At 38.3% G+C, this 17,345-nt stretch overlaps 1 protein-coding gene across 2 annotated transcripts in view; it reads left to right on the top strand.

The window, feature by feature from the left end:
- Positions 1–17,345, top strand: part of LOC126100298 (phosphatidylinositol 4-kinase alpha) — a 198,853-nt gene that overhangs the window by 143,412 nt on the left and 38,096 nt on the right. For both annotated transcript variants that reach the window (XM_049910906.1, XM_049910905.1), the window contains 6 exons: positions 1,452–1,634; positions 5,639–5,834; positions 9,699–9,925; positions 11,911–12,092; positions 12,287–12,419; positions 16,469–16,648. In XM_049910906.1, the coding sequence (XP_049766863.1) occupies positions 1,452–1,634; positions 5,639–5,834; positions 9,699–9,925; positions 11,911–12,092; positions 12,287–12,419; positions 16,469–16,648 (1,101 nt within the window). The remainder of the gene's footprint in view (positions 1–1,451; positions 1,635–5,638; positions 5,835–9,698; positions 9,926–11,910; positions 12,093–12,286; positions 12,420–16,468; positions 16,649–17,345) is intronic.

Here is a 17,345-nt window from a genome sequence, read left to right as displayed (position 1 = left end):
TTTAGTAAGTTTCAGGATTCCATCCTTTCCTCACAAAAGCGGGGTACCAGGGCATTAGAATTTAGACAGATGAGTTGGCTGATTTGGCAGCTAAATATGCCCTAGACAGAAACACAGCGGTGCATGAGAGTCCCTTGTATATCATCAACTAACTGTGAAGGTACAGGAAAGTTTGTCACTGGAAAGAAGAGTAGCTGAAAGTGAGGAATATGAAGTTGCAGGTAGTGAAACCAACTACTCATCCTTGGTGTATTTCCTTCCAATCACTTATTTTAGATGAATTCACTCCAATATGCTGGCCAAATTGATATGCTGATTCCTTCTGCAGGGAATACTGTCCAGTGTGCAGTACTTTTGAGATGTAGATATTGGCATGCCTAATTAGAAAGACGAGTAACCCCCCCACCACACACACACACACACACACACACACACACACACACCTGATTCTTTGAAGAATCAAATTTCCATCTGTAAAATGACGTATTGTCTGAACTATGTGTTGTACAATGATATAATTTTACAGGTACATCAGTTATATATGTGGATACCACCTTTAAAACATGTTGTGAATAGAATTAGTAGTGAAGTTGTAATAAATTAAAATGTTGTGCCTGATGCTGCAGTTTTACAGCATGAACGGAAAATTTCATAAACTCTCTTCCTTTCATTATTTTTTGTATTTGGGGTGGGTGGTCAGTGGGAAGAACTTGCTTAAAGCTTTGAAATTACACTTTTGTTGGAAGTGCTCTCATTCTCAAATACTAGATGAATTATTGCTAAATTATTTTCACTGTTTTTAATTTCTGACTTTAATGTGTCAAAACATTCCTCCTGACTGAGATTTTCTTATAATTATTGACTGTATTACCTGGTTTTTAGAAATGCTGTTACATTTATGTTGTTATTCTAGTATCCTTAGAGATAAAATATCTATCTCATTTATCTGTGGTGGTATATAATTTTACTTTGTTTAAGAGTGCTGATGAGTGTGATTTATATGCTAACAACAACAACATTGATTTTCTCATTGATTGGACACTGCAATAGTTGTCAGTGGAGATCCAAAACATTTGTCCTGGTTCCTGAAAGGACCACTGGAACTCAATATCATTTTGATGCCTCTCTGTGCTTGCACCCAAGAAATTTGCTGTGGTGTAACTACTACATCAGTTCAACCTTCAGTCCTCTTAGGATCAATATGTGGGCAGTAAAAAAATAATCAGCAACCTTCGAAAGAGCTGAGAACCTGAATTGTAATGTTTAGCTATCCTTTTCTCCAGAATTTGGTGTCTACTTGGGAATCTGTGTACTGAAACTGTGTAGACTGTCATAATTGTTCCATATTGTGCAGTCCTGTAAACCTAACTTAAAATTCTCATTTTCAGAAAAAGTTCCCATAAGATAGGTTCTAGAGTTTTGTTTGTAACACATTCTTTACATTTGTACAGTTCCTGTCAGAGGTGGTGGAAACAGCTAAATATTGCAACCAGGAAGTTGTGGAAATGCTGGCTATGCTGCTACATCGGTCGTTACCAACAACAGTTGGTGTGGGTCGTCAGACACGACATGTTGTTTCAGCAGGAGCTAGATTCCGGCTTCTGGCATGTGGGCTGTCATTGCTACAAGGAGATGTAAGTATTGACATAATATAAGGGAACTGTACTCTAATATAGACAGAATTTTTAATTTCCTGATTGCTAGGGATCTGAAATTGTAGCATCTATTTTTTTTTTTGCATAGTTCACATCAAATATTTTTTTCATTAGAACACTGCTCTCAGAAACTTCCCTATCCAATTTGCTGTAACAGTAGCCCTACAATAAAACATGATAGAGCTTGGTTGTTTGTAAATTTTAATTTGGTTAGCCTATTACATGAATCATTCTTTTTTTTTTGTCATATATATTTACATGTATGTACTGATGTTCCTTTGTGTTAATTATGCCTTTACTTTTTCGGCAAACAGTAGTGGTTGCAGCACTGTAGCCCACATACAGGTTTGTTGTGGCAGCTGCTTCCTCCTCACTTCCCAACAAGACATCAATGCTCAGTGAATCCATTTCACTGCAACTGGTATACTACTCAGTCTGCATACCAGATAGTGAAATCTGATGCATATCTTTACTCAGTTGTGGAATTTTATATGACTTGTCATCTTAGCTTAGGAGGAGACCAGTTCTCAGCATTCATCATAAATCATAAATCAGCAATTCAGTGAATTTCATTGTACCTTATTAATTCTGAGCCAGATCATTGAAGAAGAGTATACAGCAAAGAAAAATCCATACCATCATTCTTCATTGTGATTTGACATTTAAATAACACGTGAGGCGATTAAAGACTATTTTGGCCTTCATTCACTGCCAGTTCTCATATAACACATTTATATTAAGAAAATATGTTTCCAGTGGGTGGCTTGCCATACTATTAATGCGCATGAGGCAGCAAAGCTTGAATAACATTGACAAGTGCCACAATTTTGAGATCAAGAGCTAACCTGAAACTAAATGTTGGTAACCTGTCACCCAAAAACACTTTCCCAGACTATAAACAACAGGTTTGAAATGTCACTCGGGCAGACTGGCAGCATGGTTGGTTTAGAACTATAAAGCTGTCCATACAGAGGTGCAGGAAGTTCCTTTGAAGCTCGAACTAGAGTGTGTCAGGTATGTCAAAGAGTCATAGCAGTCAGAAAATTTCAGTTTGTCCCTAGTACTGTGTTCACTGTTTTTTGTTCTCCCAACACATCTCCTAAATTGTTTCATCAATACAAGAAAAAGACTGACTTGTCACCACATGTCACTTTTTCCAGTGATTGTTTGGTATAGGGATTTTTTACATTTTCACGCTCAGATGTGTCTTTAATCATACCAAGGGAATAATGACATTACATTCATTGCAGTCATTTGACAAACTTGATGGGAATTCTTGCCATGCAAAAAAGTCTTCAATGAAGTATTTTACTGTTGTTGGTGAGTAATGCAACCAGTGGTAAATATTGACCAAAATTATTATTGCTCACTGGTTCTGTTATTCACCAACAATCATTAATGGCTGTGGAGTTTACAAGCTCCAGCATGTATTACACCATTCTGTTTATCATAGCTCATCGTTTATCCATGCATGTTGGAACCTCAGAGTCTGCATAAACAACTCTGTTATACGAGGGCTGTTCAATAAAGAATGATCATAATTTTTTTGTGGTCATAATTTCTCATGCTAAAATTTAATCTTATGATATTCTGTTAGCTTAATGTGCAACAAACACTACATAGTAGCTTCATTGTTACGACTCCCAGTTCCCCCCTATGAGAGGCAGGCAAGGTCACACATGTTCAGTATTGCCTACCACTGCAATGGAGCTAACACCCGAGGAACAATATGTGGTTTTGAAATTCTGCTTTCGTCTCAACAAATCTGCAGCTGAAGCCTATACAATGCTACAGGAGACATATGGAGAGTCTGTTCCTCCTACAGTACAGCTCGAAGCTGGTTTAAATTGTTTGAAGACGGGAGACGATCAATTTCAAATGAAGGTGGACCCGGTGCTCCAGTTACTGCTCTTACGGAAGAAAACATCAGCATTGCTGCTGTCATTGTGAGAGAGGATCAACGAACTACTTTAAGATCACTTTCTGATATCTGAACATTCCATTGGGTGCCACCTACATGTTGGTGACAGAAAAATTACACATAACACGTGTTTGTGTGCGATGGGTTCAGAGACTGTTGATTCCCGAACAAAAGAACATTTGCATGCAGGTCTGCATGCAGTTAAAGTTGATGTTAGAGGAAGAGACTGAGTTTCTTTCTAATGTAATCACTGCTGATGAAAATTGGCTACATCATTTTGATCCTGAGAGCAAACAGCAAAGCTCAGTGTGGAAATCTCCTTCATCACCAACCCCCAAAAAAGCAAAAGTGGTTGCTTCTGCTGGGAAAGTTATGGTCATCTCATTCTTTGATATTCATGGAATTATTTATCAGCATGTTGTACCTGCACACAGACCAGTAGCGGGACAATACTACAGTGATGTCCTGAAAACATTGCAAATCCATATCAGTCTCAAAAGACCACATTTCCGTGAAGCAGGCTGGATGCTGCACCACGATAATGTGTGGCAACATATTGCCAGTGTTGTTGCTGAATATCTTGCAAAAATCAACATGAACTGCATCCCTCAACTTCCCTATAGTCCGAATTTGGCCCCATGTGACTTTTTTCTATTCCCTAACATGAAGAAACGCCTTCGTGGGAGGCATTATTAATCATCAGAAGCAGCGGTGAAGGCTGCAGAGACGATTTTGAAGGACCTCTCAAAAAATGTTTTCCAGCATGTGTTTGAAGACTGTAACCAACATAATTGTCAGGAAATAGTTCTGCACCCATAATGGTTATCATGGACATCATTGTGTAAGTAGGTTGTTGCTACAGTAAATCAAATTGGCCTGTAGAATCATCATTTAGAGACCATAAGCTGAGTGAGTGGCAGAACTGAAACAAGAACTATGCCAGCACCAGCATTGCTGCTGAATTTCACTCTCTCTGCTGCTGTTCCATTGACAGTGCCATGTTTCACTTCGTGTTTAAAGAATATCCATGACAAATATTAAAATTTGTTAAACACATTTTTGAGGCCCCAGTCATTAAATACGAGTATTTTTGGGCGGAAGGTGGCAGATTAGACATTTTGTCCCTTAACATAATTTTGATCATTGTGGGTACCCAAAAAACCAGGAAACATTCAGCAGATCTCATTTTGTTATTGCTGCCCACATGCTTTTATGTGTTTTTGGCATTTAGGACAGACTTAATTTTACTGGATTCATTTGTCGTCTTCCAGAACAATGTGTCTGGATTCATTAGCTTGTGTTATAAATTTTGCATACTGAAATGGTGCTTTCTGTGTACACCAGTATCAAAAATGCTTTTATTCTGTGCTAGGTGATAGGATGTTCATGCCATGCAACAATTTAGATGCAGGTCTTGGGCTTACACAAGCCAGGTATACCAAAACCATAGCGTAGTCTGTATCACACTGAAACATGCAAAAAGAGAAATGTGCTGTGCTTCTATACTCCAGCAGTAAACTAATGTTTGCATTGATATGATTCATGTAGTCAGAGGAAGTGTTCAGTATATCAGTACCTCCATAGAGATAGTTGGCCTTGAAATCACTTTGTTAAAAGTCATGTACTGAAAACATTCCACAATATTATTTCCAAAATACGATGCTGTTGTGGAGCCTGTCACTGTGTTATTTCTTGCTAGCACTGAGAACTTGAGTAGCAATTTTATTTTGATGCATCTGTCATGATACTGCTTTATGAATCAGAAGGGAGTGTATTAAATTTGTTAGGTAATGCAAAGATTTATACAAGGGCACAGAATTGTTTGCAGATTCAGAGCAGAAAACAATTTGTAACGCTGCCTAACAGACTGCCTTGGCAGATTTGGGAAAATTGATCATGACTATACTTTTGTATTGAATTGTGCAGTTTTGGCAAACAAAGTGAGAAGGTTTATTTTGACACATTGCTTGGGATTACTGAGGATGTTGTTTGAATTTCAATTGATTAATAGATAAAGCATTTTTCCCATTGTCAGAGTAAGAAGCTGTTGTAAATTCAACAGGTATTGCCACGATCCTTGGCTCGCAATGTTTTGCGTGAACGTGTCTATGCTTCTTGCCTGGACTACTTCTGCAGTCCTCCTCCACACTGCCCAACACAGAATGAGAACGAACTCCGAGAGGACATTCTGGTGCTTGTACGCTTCTGGCAAGCTATGCATTCTGACAAAAAATATCTCAAAACATCTGTAATAGGTGGTAAGTCATATTATTGAGTAGATGTTAAGGGCTATCTTTCTTTCATTTTGAACTGATGCATGCAGTTCACAGATGGAGACTCCCAACACCACTTCAAACTTTTGTTCTAACTTCAATATTTTGTGCTCATTTTCCTTCTTCACTAGTTGCATATAGGAAAGATTAATCTTCCTGTTGATATGCATAAACTTACACCTACAAAACAGTAATACTTTTATTGAAAGTAATTCTCACTACACCAGCAGTTGTCAATAATTTGTATGTAAGCCTAATTTGTTTGCCTATTCTGTGATCCTGTAGCACATTTACCTTTGTACTTCTGAAGACATTGTTCACTGTGTTGTACATCATTCTTTGAGTCATTACGGCATATTATTTGTGTTTCATTCACTTATTTTTCATGAAAAAACTGTTTGTAAATATGTGTATTGGTTTTGATTTCAACTGGGTCTTACCTACAGCTGCCACCATGAGTTTCTTAGAAGTAGATACCTTAGGGGTTGCGAAGCAACTCAAATCGCTAAGTCTTCAGGTCCACCTACAGCTGCCGCCATGAGTTTCTTAGAAGTAGATACCTTAACGGTTGCGAAGCAACTCAAATCGCTTGATACGGGCAAGTCTTCAGGTCCAGATTGTATACCGATTAGGTTCCTTTCAGATTACGCTGATACAATAGCTCCCTACTTAGCAATCATATACAACCACTCGCTCACCGATAGATCTGTACCTACAGATTGGAAAATTGCGCAGGTCGCACCAGTGTTTAAGAAGGGTAGTAGGAGTAATCCATCGAACTACAGACCTATATCATTGACGTCGGTTTGCAGTAGGGTTTTGGAGTATATACTGTATTCAAACATTATGAATCACCTCGAAGGGAACGATCTGTTGATACGTAATCAGCATGGTTTCAGAAAACATCGTTCTTGTGCAACGCAGCTAGCTCTTTATTCGCATGAAGTAATGGCCGCTATCGACAGGGGATCTCAAGTTGATTCCATATTTCTAGATTTCCAGAAAGCTTTTGACACCGTTGCTCACAAGCGACTTCTAATCAAGCTGCGGGCCTATGGGGTATCGTCTCAGTTGTGCGACTGGATTCATGATTTCCTGTCAGGAAGATCGCAGTTCGTAGTAATAGACGGCAAATCATCGAGTAAAACTGAAGTGATATCAGGTGTTCCCCAGGGAAGAGTTCTGGGACCTCTGCTGTTCCTGATGTATATAAATGACCTGGGTGACAATCTGAGCAGTTCTCTTAGGTTGTTCGCAGATGATGCTGTAATTTACCATCTAGTAAGGTCATCCGAAGACCAGTATCAGTTGCAAAGCGATTTAGAAAAGATTGCTGTATGGTGTGGCAGGTGGCAGCTGACGTTAAATAACGAAAAGTGTGAGGTGATCCACATGAGTTCCAAAAAAAATCCGTTGGAATTCGATTACTCGATAAATAGTACAATTCTCAAGGCTGTCAATTCAACTAAGTAACCTGGGTGTAAAAATTACGAACAACTTCAGTTGGAAAGACCACATAGATAATATTGTGGGGAAGGCGAGCCAAAGGTTGCGTTTCATTGGCAGGATACTTAGAAGATGCAACAAGTCCACTAAAGAGACAGCTTACACTACACTCGTTCGTCCTCTGTTAGAATATTGCTGCGCGGTGTGGGATCCTTACCAGGTGGGATTGACGGAGGACATCGAAAGGGTGCAAAAAAGGGCAGCTCGTTTTGTATTATCACGTAATAGGGGATAGAGTGTGGCAGATATGATACGCGAATTGGGATGGAAGTCATTAAAGCAAAGACTTTTTCGTCGCGGCAAGTTCTATTTACGAAATTTCAGTCACCAACTTTCTCTTCCGAATGCGAAAATATTTTGTTGAGCCCAACCTACATAGGTAGGAATGATCATCAAAATAAAATAAGAGATATCAGAGCTCGAACAGAAAGGTTTAGGTGTTCATTTTTCCCGCGCGCTGTTTGGGAGTGGAATGGTAGAGATATAGTATGATTGTGGTTCGATGAAACCTCTGCCATGCACTTAAATGTGAATTGCAGAGTAGTCATGTAGATGTAGATGTAGATGTACCTAAATATTGCAGGTGATTAAAGTTTGTTCTGAATCTTAATGACATCTTTCCATTCATTCACCTGTCTTTCCTCATCTTTCTTCCACAGACCCCATCATCAGGAAAGTGAAAGCAAGCATGAAAATATCCTATGTATTTTGGGTTCTTCAATTTGACTTATAGAGTAATAGTATTTTCAGAAATTACTGGACCCATACTGTCCACCACCATTTCTTATTCCCCCTCTGTGTGTGTGTGTGTGTGTGTGTGTGTGTGTGTGTGTGCGTGCGTGCGTGCGTGCGTGCGTGTGTGTGTGTGAGAGAGAGAGAGAGAGAGAGAGAGAGAGAGAGAGAGAGAAGTATGGTGTGGTGCTGGTTTTTACTGTTTTGGGAGATTAAATAAAAAACCTTTTTTACTTTCTCTTTCATGTTTTCATTTTGCACAGATTTTTGTCAGTTCTTCTTCACCCTTTCATACATGCATTATTTCTGGAGGAAGGAAAGTTTTTATTTATTTGGTAATGCTCTTAAGTGATTTTTTTAATGATTTTAGATGCAAGATTTAAACAGAAATATGTACCCATTTTCAAAACATACTTTGTAAACTAAAATTACTAATAACAAAATATTCTCTATTCTAATAAATGGTAGAATGATCATTCAATAATTACCATGCAAAATAACAATAACAACATTACATTATGTGGTGGAATATAGTGAACCAACCACATCTGTATATTCTGCTGATCACAAGCTAGTATGCAATGTCACATGCTGCTGCGTATTGCTACATTAACTTGCAGATATTTTTATATTGATACCCAACAGATGGCAGCACTTGCATGTGATGAAAAGGCCAAACATTTACAAATATGTACCTCTGATTTCCACAGGGAAAAAGTACTTCTGCTGCAGTAAGACACAGTAGAAATTAATGTACACAGCTATAGCCAGAGGATCGAAAGAGATTACAAGGCATAAAACACTCTGTGTCCTAACTTTACTGCTGCTTTATCTATTGAAGGTGAAGGAAATATCAACATAAACAGAACAATGGAAAATCCATGATGGAATAGTGACAGTATTATGCAAAGGCTAGATTGCTATTCACCATGTAACAGGGATTTTGAGTTGCAGATATACACAACAAAAAGGCAGTCAAACATGTAAGCTTTTTGCCAGGAAGCCCTTCATCAGAATTAGACTGCGCGCACGTGCACACGCGCACACACACACACACACACACACACACACACACACACACACACACACACACACACACACACAGAGTCCTTTTGCAGTGCGTATCTGCGACTCCTCATCTTCGCTGTATTGTGAGTAACAGTCTGTCCTCCTCATAAAATTCTCAATGTAAAGAAATGTGAGAGAACAGTGAAGATTGGTATTATTATAGGGTTTTCAATCATGTATGGCTTAGCCCAAATGGAAAATTTGTGTCCTCTAAATGTGAGCATCTGATGAAAAAGAAGATGTTAGTGTCAGAAAATGTTTGAGAGCAGTGAATCTCTGATTGTTTTCTCACCTTGTAGTTGTAGATGTAGAACCTCATGTGTCTAGTGAGTGCGTCAGTTATTGTTTCATATGACTACTATTTTAAATTTATCATGATACGAAATTCTGTTTCAAGACTAGATATTAGAATCTATATGTGAATGTAAAACTTATGTGTAGTATTAATGTGATAACCTTGTAATGAAAAATATCTCTGTCCCTGTAATACATTGTGTCCTGTTGGCTTTAAGTGCCTGTTTTATTGAATTTTATGTTTTTCAGATTTTGATCTCTTTGCCCCATCATCTACCTTTCATTCCATGAGTAGTGATATGAGGTCAACATCTGGAGACTTCACACGCCAAGCTACTGGCTGGATCAACACAGTGCCTCTGTCCTCTAGCACCAACACATTATCAAAGAGATCTGCACGTAGTAAGAGAGTACCCAATGCTGATGTCTTTGTGAAAAACTATATTAAAAAGAGAAATCTGATACTTGAGCTACTGGTGGGTGAAACAGCTCATTCAGCTTGTAATATTATGAATATAACAGATTGCTCCTTGATACCTCAACAGTTTGTGCATGTTACTGAAAGAGAAGAAAAAACATATAATCAGTAGTCAAGAAGTATAGTATTTGTAGTTTGGAGGATCCTTTTTTATATTAATTATTGTTATGTGTATTACATTTCATGTCATTACTTTACATTAGTTGTTTACTTATAAAAAGAGAATTACATGCAGGGTAATATTTACCACATGAACAGTTATGTTAGTAGAGTGAAATTTTTACTCTATAGCGGAGTGTGCGCTGATATGAAACTTCCTGGCAGAGTAAAACTGTGTGCCGGACCGAGACTCGAACTCGGGACCTTTGCCTTTCGCGGGCAAGTGCTCTACCAACTGAGCTACCCAAGCACGACTCATGCCCTGTCCTCACAGCTTTACTTCTGCCAGCAGAGCACTTGCCCGCGAAAGGCAAAGGTCCCGAGTTCGAGTCTCAGTCCAGCACACAGTTTTAATCTGCCAGGAAGTTTCAGTTATGTTAGTGTCAGATTTTTGAACAGCTGAAGAAACCAATTTAAAATTTCAAACTGTAGTGTGAGAGATGTTGATAGCTTTTCATATAGAAACAAACATAATCAATTTTTGATGATGTATTGTAATTGCATGGGTAAAAAAAATTTGTTCATCAAGGGGATGAGAAGGAAACGGTCCTCATCCCATCTGCTAAGTCTCCCCTGACTCATGGCTCTGGGTGACTTTTCCAAACTCTATCCCTTTTCCTAAACCTTTCCAGTCTTTTCCTTCACCCCTCTTCCTTCTGTTTCAACCCTTCTGCCAGGAGGAGGAGGAGCTACTGGCTGCAAAAGCTTGCATAAGTAAAACCTTTCTTTATGTGTATGCGCTTCTACCACTGCTTGGTGAATAGATTCTTTTTATCGATCCAGTTACCTAATACGCTTCATATAGAGGAAGCGTTGAGCAGAAGATAGCCCCATAAAGTACATTTGTGCATGCATGTGCTCTCTCTCTCTCTCTCTCTCTCTCTCTCTCTCTCTCTCTCTCTCTCTCTCCCCCTCTCCCCCTCCCTCCCCCTCCCTCCCTCACACACACACACACACACACACACACACACACACACACGATGCAGCCCTCTCTCTCTCTCTCTCTCTCTCTCTCTCCCCCTCTCCCCCTCCCTCCCCCTCCCTCACACACACACACACACACACACACACACACACACACACACACACACACATACGATGCAGCCTGATAGCATAGCCTGATAAAAGTCTGTGTCCTTGGTCTGGGACACATGACCTCTCCCCCTTGCAAAGACTGCTCTTTTATCCCTCGTTTTCCCAGTTTTTCGATTTGGGCTACCCTTTTATACCTTCTGCTGTGTGTGTTTTAACTTCCTTATTTTATAGTTTCTCTTTTCTGACTAGATCCATCCACTTTTAGCTGACCCTCTCTCTTCCATGTGTAACTTTGTAATCACGGGTCTGATGAGCTCACCGTTTAGTCCCATAAACACCCCCCTGCTCCCCCTCAATCAGTGGGTCAGTCGGTCAGTCAGTCAGTCAATCTGTGCCCTCAATTTACAACTTTAATGTTTTTCTATGTTGCTGATGGGACAGAATATTATCAAGAAAAATATGAAACATATGTAAATGTCATCTTAGTAATTGATGCAAGCATGCATGCATACCCTTCTGTTGATTTTATTTGTTATTCCACTATGCAATTAGTGTTGGGGATGGTATTTGTAATTTGAAAGATCCTTTGATCTATTAACCAGTGTTGCACATATTACATGTTATTGTTTTCTTTTGTTACCTATAACATACTTCTTGATAATTATTAGTGACTGAAATTCATTAAACATTTCAGGACATACTGTTAAATGACCAAATTTTGTAGAAACACCTCACTTATTATGTGAGATCAAGTGCACTATTTTTGTAGTGTTCTGTCTTTTTGTGCAGGCTGTAGAAATAGAATTCTTATTGATATGGTACAATCCAATGGGCCGCCAAGAGAGACAAGTGCAAGGAGAAGACACAATAGCTGCCTGGCGCTCAAAGACAATGACAGAACGTACATGGAGGGACAATGCTCGGTTAGCATGGGATATAAGCCCCATACTGGCAGTCTTTCTTCCTCTCAGGTTTGTAAACTTTCGCTGGTCTTACAAGATTATGAGAGACCATTGTGTTCTGTAACTATTACTGTTACTGTTATTGTATGTTAATTAATTAAAGATAGAGAAATACTTTTTCTGAATCTAAGTTGAGACACTTCCTATTAGAGCTCCAATCCACATGTTTCAAATAAAGATTCAAGTTTGATGTCATATTTTAGGTTGAAAAACACAGAGAGCATAATTCGTGAGGTGTCCAATCAAGTACGTGGGAATCCTACAGTTGTCTCTCACATCCCACATGCTCTCAACTATCTTGTTACAACAGATGCATTGCTTAATGATGCCAGTGAGGTATGTTAGCAAATTATTCACTGTTTTAGTAGCTTATTTTTCTTTCTTTCTAACAGCAAACTACCAAATATTTCCTTTGTATGCATCTTGGTTATTTGTTTAATGTTTGAAGACTGTTGCTGCTTGTGTTTCTATTAATAATTTAATATTGTATCTGTTTGTACAGATGTGTGCAACACTTTATCTTGTTTTGGGGCCAAAGGAAAGTTTATATAGAATGACATTTTCACTCTGCAGCAGAGTGTGCGCTGATATGAAACTTCCTGGCAGATTAAAACTGTGTGTCAGACCGAGACTTGAACTCAGGACCTTTGCCTTTCGCGGGCAAGTGCTCTAGCAAAGGTCCTGAATTTGAGTCTCGGTCCGGCACACTGTTTTAATCTGCCAGGAAGTTTCGAAAGTTTATATAGGTTGATAGGGGTAATTCATACAAACAATACTTAGTAAGTTTGTTTATTTCTGTACTGGCTTGACAGTATGACTATATTCATCAAAAATTTAGATATCACAGCTTTTCAGAAAGGATGCAATGTACTTAGTGGGCTGTCTAAAACCACCAGAAAAACAATTTCAACAACACAGCACAGTAGAGGTACACCAAAGAATTCATACTTTTCTCTTATTTTCAATTTTTTGGATGACGAACTGTCCTTTACTCAAGAAAGAAAATTGTATTGTAACTTGAGGTAAGCATGTGGTACAGCTGTAGTTCAGGAGAAGACCATATGTACAAACTCCAGCATCATTCTGGTTTGCAGAATTGGAGTATCATATCAATATTTGTTCTAGACCGGCACCAAAGCTGTCCATAGAGTAGTGTTTAACACTGCTGTCATGACATGCAGTAGTCCAGACTAGACTCATTCCCTTTAGTACTGAAATATATTACTGTTCTTTCAGCATGTGGAAAATCGTTTGCACGCCATGCAAAACATTATGTCACCTTAATAGGTGTTAACTGTAGCCCATACGGCACAATGTAAAACAGTGAATCAGAAAAAATTCTAATCTGTTTAACTTTTCAACCTCCTGACAAGCCCAATAATCACCACCACCATCATCATCATCATCATCATTATATGATCATTTTCTGAAAGCCACTATTTGAACTTTAGATTGAATGACCAATTATCTGATCATCAGGGCTCTGTATCCCTGAATAATTCGTACTCAATTTTTGAATAAGCAACAATTTTATTTGTAACAATATTATGAAAAGGAAAGTTGCACTGTAGCCATAATTTTATTTGTATGCCATTGAGCATCTCTATACGATAGACTAATGTGTCATTATTGCCCACTCCCCCTCCCCCTGGAGGAGATGAGGGTTGTGCTTGGTTATGCTTCCCACATTTGTAGTTTCCACTAAGCTACACATGCTGGATGTGTCCTGTCAAATTTCAAGTGTCTGAGGAAGCTTGACCATTCTTCACTAAGTACAAGTTGGCCAACCTGGAGTTCTATAGATGGGAGGATGGTCAGTGCTACTGCTCCTCCACAACCATAAGCTCTTTGCAGTTTCAGCAATAATTATTACATGTACTGCTGGAATGTTGTATGTTATGGAGAATTTGGAGCTTGGTTTAACTGCATCCATCATTAGCATAGTATAACATTTATAGAAACCCCTCAGTGTTGTGAAGTGCTTTGTGCTGGTGGCAAGGATAATAAAATAAGTGGGTAACTTGTGGGACATTTATCACACTTTATTTGTTTGGAGTTTCTTAGGTATGTGGGGTTCTGTTTGAGCCAACTTTTAATTTTCTAATTGCTCGATGGAATGAAGTTACACCCTCTCAGCAAAGATGACTTTAGAAAACCCACAAAGAGTGCCAGTTTGGAAATGTGTTCTTAGCAACAACATGATATATGATGTGTTGAATTATGATTAGGTAATTGTAAGAAGAATAAGAGATGTCATGTGCAAAAAAAGCCTCCATTCTGTATACTCAAAGGTCTCCACTCACCAGCAAATACTCTAAAGTTGGCAAAGAGAAAGAAGAAATAGGTTAATGATTGTGGAAAGAAATTATTGTTAGTGGAGGCGACTGTCTCTCAGCAGGTTTCTTGAAAACAGAGTGCAACATTGCTGAGCAATAGCCACAAGAAATTACCAAGCCTACATCTGCAATTTTCTATTTTGAAGGAAAATGTAATGCTAATTAACATTCAAATGTACCACTGAAGATAGGAATTGAAGTGGGTCCATGGTAAGCTCCAGAAAGCTATAGCTGCATTTAAAATGACAAGTAAATTATGAAGTTTTCTCAGAAATACAACGGCTGGTTTCATCCATTTAAAGCTGAAATCTTGTATCCAAACCCAGTTCCAAAAAAAAGTGAGGGCTATGCAGGCATGACATCAAGTAGCATACAGTTTATCTGTGGGAAATATGTACAAATTATGGATGAGATGGGAACTCCTTGTAGAGTGCCAAACAAAGACATAAATTGTTGAGGCAAAAATCAAATCTGGAAGCAGGATTGTGGGGTATTCATTGAAGTCTGGGAATTTTGTGTCATTCAAATGTTAAATAATTTGTCTTCAATGACAGTTGTCATTAGTCCTGTATCAAGTTTTTGTGACATCACTGCCAACAAATGCATGTACTTCAAGTGCTTCCACTTCACCATGTGTTGTGGAATTATCTTTGTGGCAATTTATTCCTATTGAAGAATATCTTCTATTATCAAACAGGTCTGAACTGTGTTTGGATCGTATACAGGAACCCCTACTGTATACTTTGTAAGACAGTTGTAATACTTACTAGATAATATCCAGTCCATTATGTGCTTCGTTAATGACATTGTGTGCTACGAAATGACTGAAATGTGCTATGATCACATTACAAGAAGAAAAACTGGCTTCAATTGTGACCCAAAGAGCTTGAGTCTGATACAGAAAAGTGTACTAAAAATGGTTCAAATGGCTCTGAGCACTATGGGACTTAACTTCGGTCATCATCAGTCAAAAGTGTATTGTACAGTAGTGTTAAAATCATTAATTCATTGCAGAACATTAAATGTGTATGTGACACCTTTGCCTCACTTAAAATAAGTATGTATTTACTTGTAAAAACATTTATTCTTTAGATTTTTTAGGAAAGACAGATAAACTGTTTTCATGAATACTCTTTATGTGTTCACTACAGTCTTTTGAATAATTAGACAACAAAGAATAATGTTTTGTACTACTCCCATTTTATCCTGTAATTGCTATTCTTTTTTATGCTTTATTTTCTCTGACTGTTTTTGGTAAATTAATTGTGCTGCCCTTGAAAACTCTTCATTTTACATGTAGAGTTCATTTTATAATCTGTATTTTGACTCATTCTACATTCTAGTGTCACACTCACATAAATGTGTCAGTGGGCTATATACAATAAATAAATAAATAAATAAATATTTTATCAACAGCACAACCATAGCTATGAAAAGAAACTGCTTTCATTGGGGGAGGTGGAGGTGTCTGGAACATTCTTAACACTTTTTGCAATGTAGTTCTGAATCAAATTCATACCAGTTACCTTATTTTTTTATCTTCTTAAATATTATCAACATACTTTGTTCAGATTAAAACTGCGTAGTGGACCGACAGAACCTTTGTCTTTCATAGGCAAAATATGCAAGAGAACTGTGAAATTTGGAGGGTGGGGGGAAGTACTGGCAGAGGTAAAACTGTGAGGGCAGGTCGTGAGCCATGCTTGGATAGCTTATTCAGTGGAGCACTTGCCCACGAAAGTTTAAGGCCTCAAGTTTGAGTCTGGATCCAGCACATAGTTTTCATCTACCAGGAAGCTTCAAATGAATGGATCTTCACTCTGAAGATTGTGTGCTTAACTGATCCTTGGGATATAATTTATTTACCACTATTTCTCTCCTAGTAATATCCTGTGTGGAATGCCAATGTACACACATTTGCTATTTGTCTGCTTCAAATTTTTCATATTAATATGGCCAATTCATATGCAGTATTTTATAGATTGTGTAAATGAAAGTACCAGAATAAGCTTCTACTTACAAAACACTCATATGTTTATTTAATTTCAGATTGTCCACTGCCTGACCTGGGCTCCTGTAACCCCAATCCATGCTTTGTCGTTCTTCTCACGGCAGTTTCCACCACATCCCATCACGGCCCAGTATGCAGTCAGAGTGCTTAGTAGTTATCCTGCAGATGCAGTTCTCTTCTACATTCCACAGTTGGTGCAGGCAGTGAGACATGATACGGTAATATAATTGCATTTTACATTATTTTCAGTGTGTGTCGAATTTTTAAAAGGTTCAGCTTTTCAAGAACTATAATCTAGGCATAATGAGAGCCTTCTTTCCAGCTGAAAATAAGACATATAAAGTTTTCTTTGGTTTTAGGGGACAAAAGTAGAAATAAAGCTGTAATAATAAGTTGAGCACTGGCCAGCAGTTTTGCCTCATAATGTATTAGTTTCTTTAATTTAATTTTCCATTGCTATTATTACCTTAAAAAAATTATGTTGAAGTCATTAAGAGAGACATGCAGGCAGTGGCATTTCTTGGAAATACAGGAGCATGATTAGAATAAAGCTGTTCCATAGAAATCCTAAGAAATAATGTATTACTCTTACTAAGAGTGTATCCTGACTCATGCTTCTGAACTAGGCCATTGAAGAAAAGGGACTTAGCAGGCTACAAGCACACATAAAAAAAAAACTCCCAGAGGACTGAATAGAAACAGTGAGGCTTAAGTGCAACAGGTATGTAAAGGGAATGACATTTTGTAGAATTGCAGAAAGGTGCTTTAACTGAGGTTCCAAAGCAAAATGCCTAAAGGAAGACCAAGGGATAGTAGGCTGAAAAGTGTGGAGGAGAGTATTTGGAGAAATGAGGAGACTGGAGCATGGTTGTGGCACACTAGCAGTGGGAGGATAAAGAAAAACTGAGGAGGTTT

This window comes from Schistocerca cancellata, chromosome 9, assembly GCF_023864275.1.
Source record: "Schistocerca cancellata isolate TAMUIC-IGC-003103 chromosome 9, iqSchCanc2.1, whole genome shotgun sequence".
Taxonomy (NCBI): Eukaryota; Metazoa; Arthropoda; class Insecta; order Orthoptera; family Acrididae; genus Schistocerca; species Schistocerca cancellata.
This window is presented reverse-complemented; position numbering and strand designations above follow the sequence as displayed.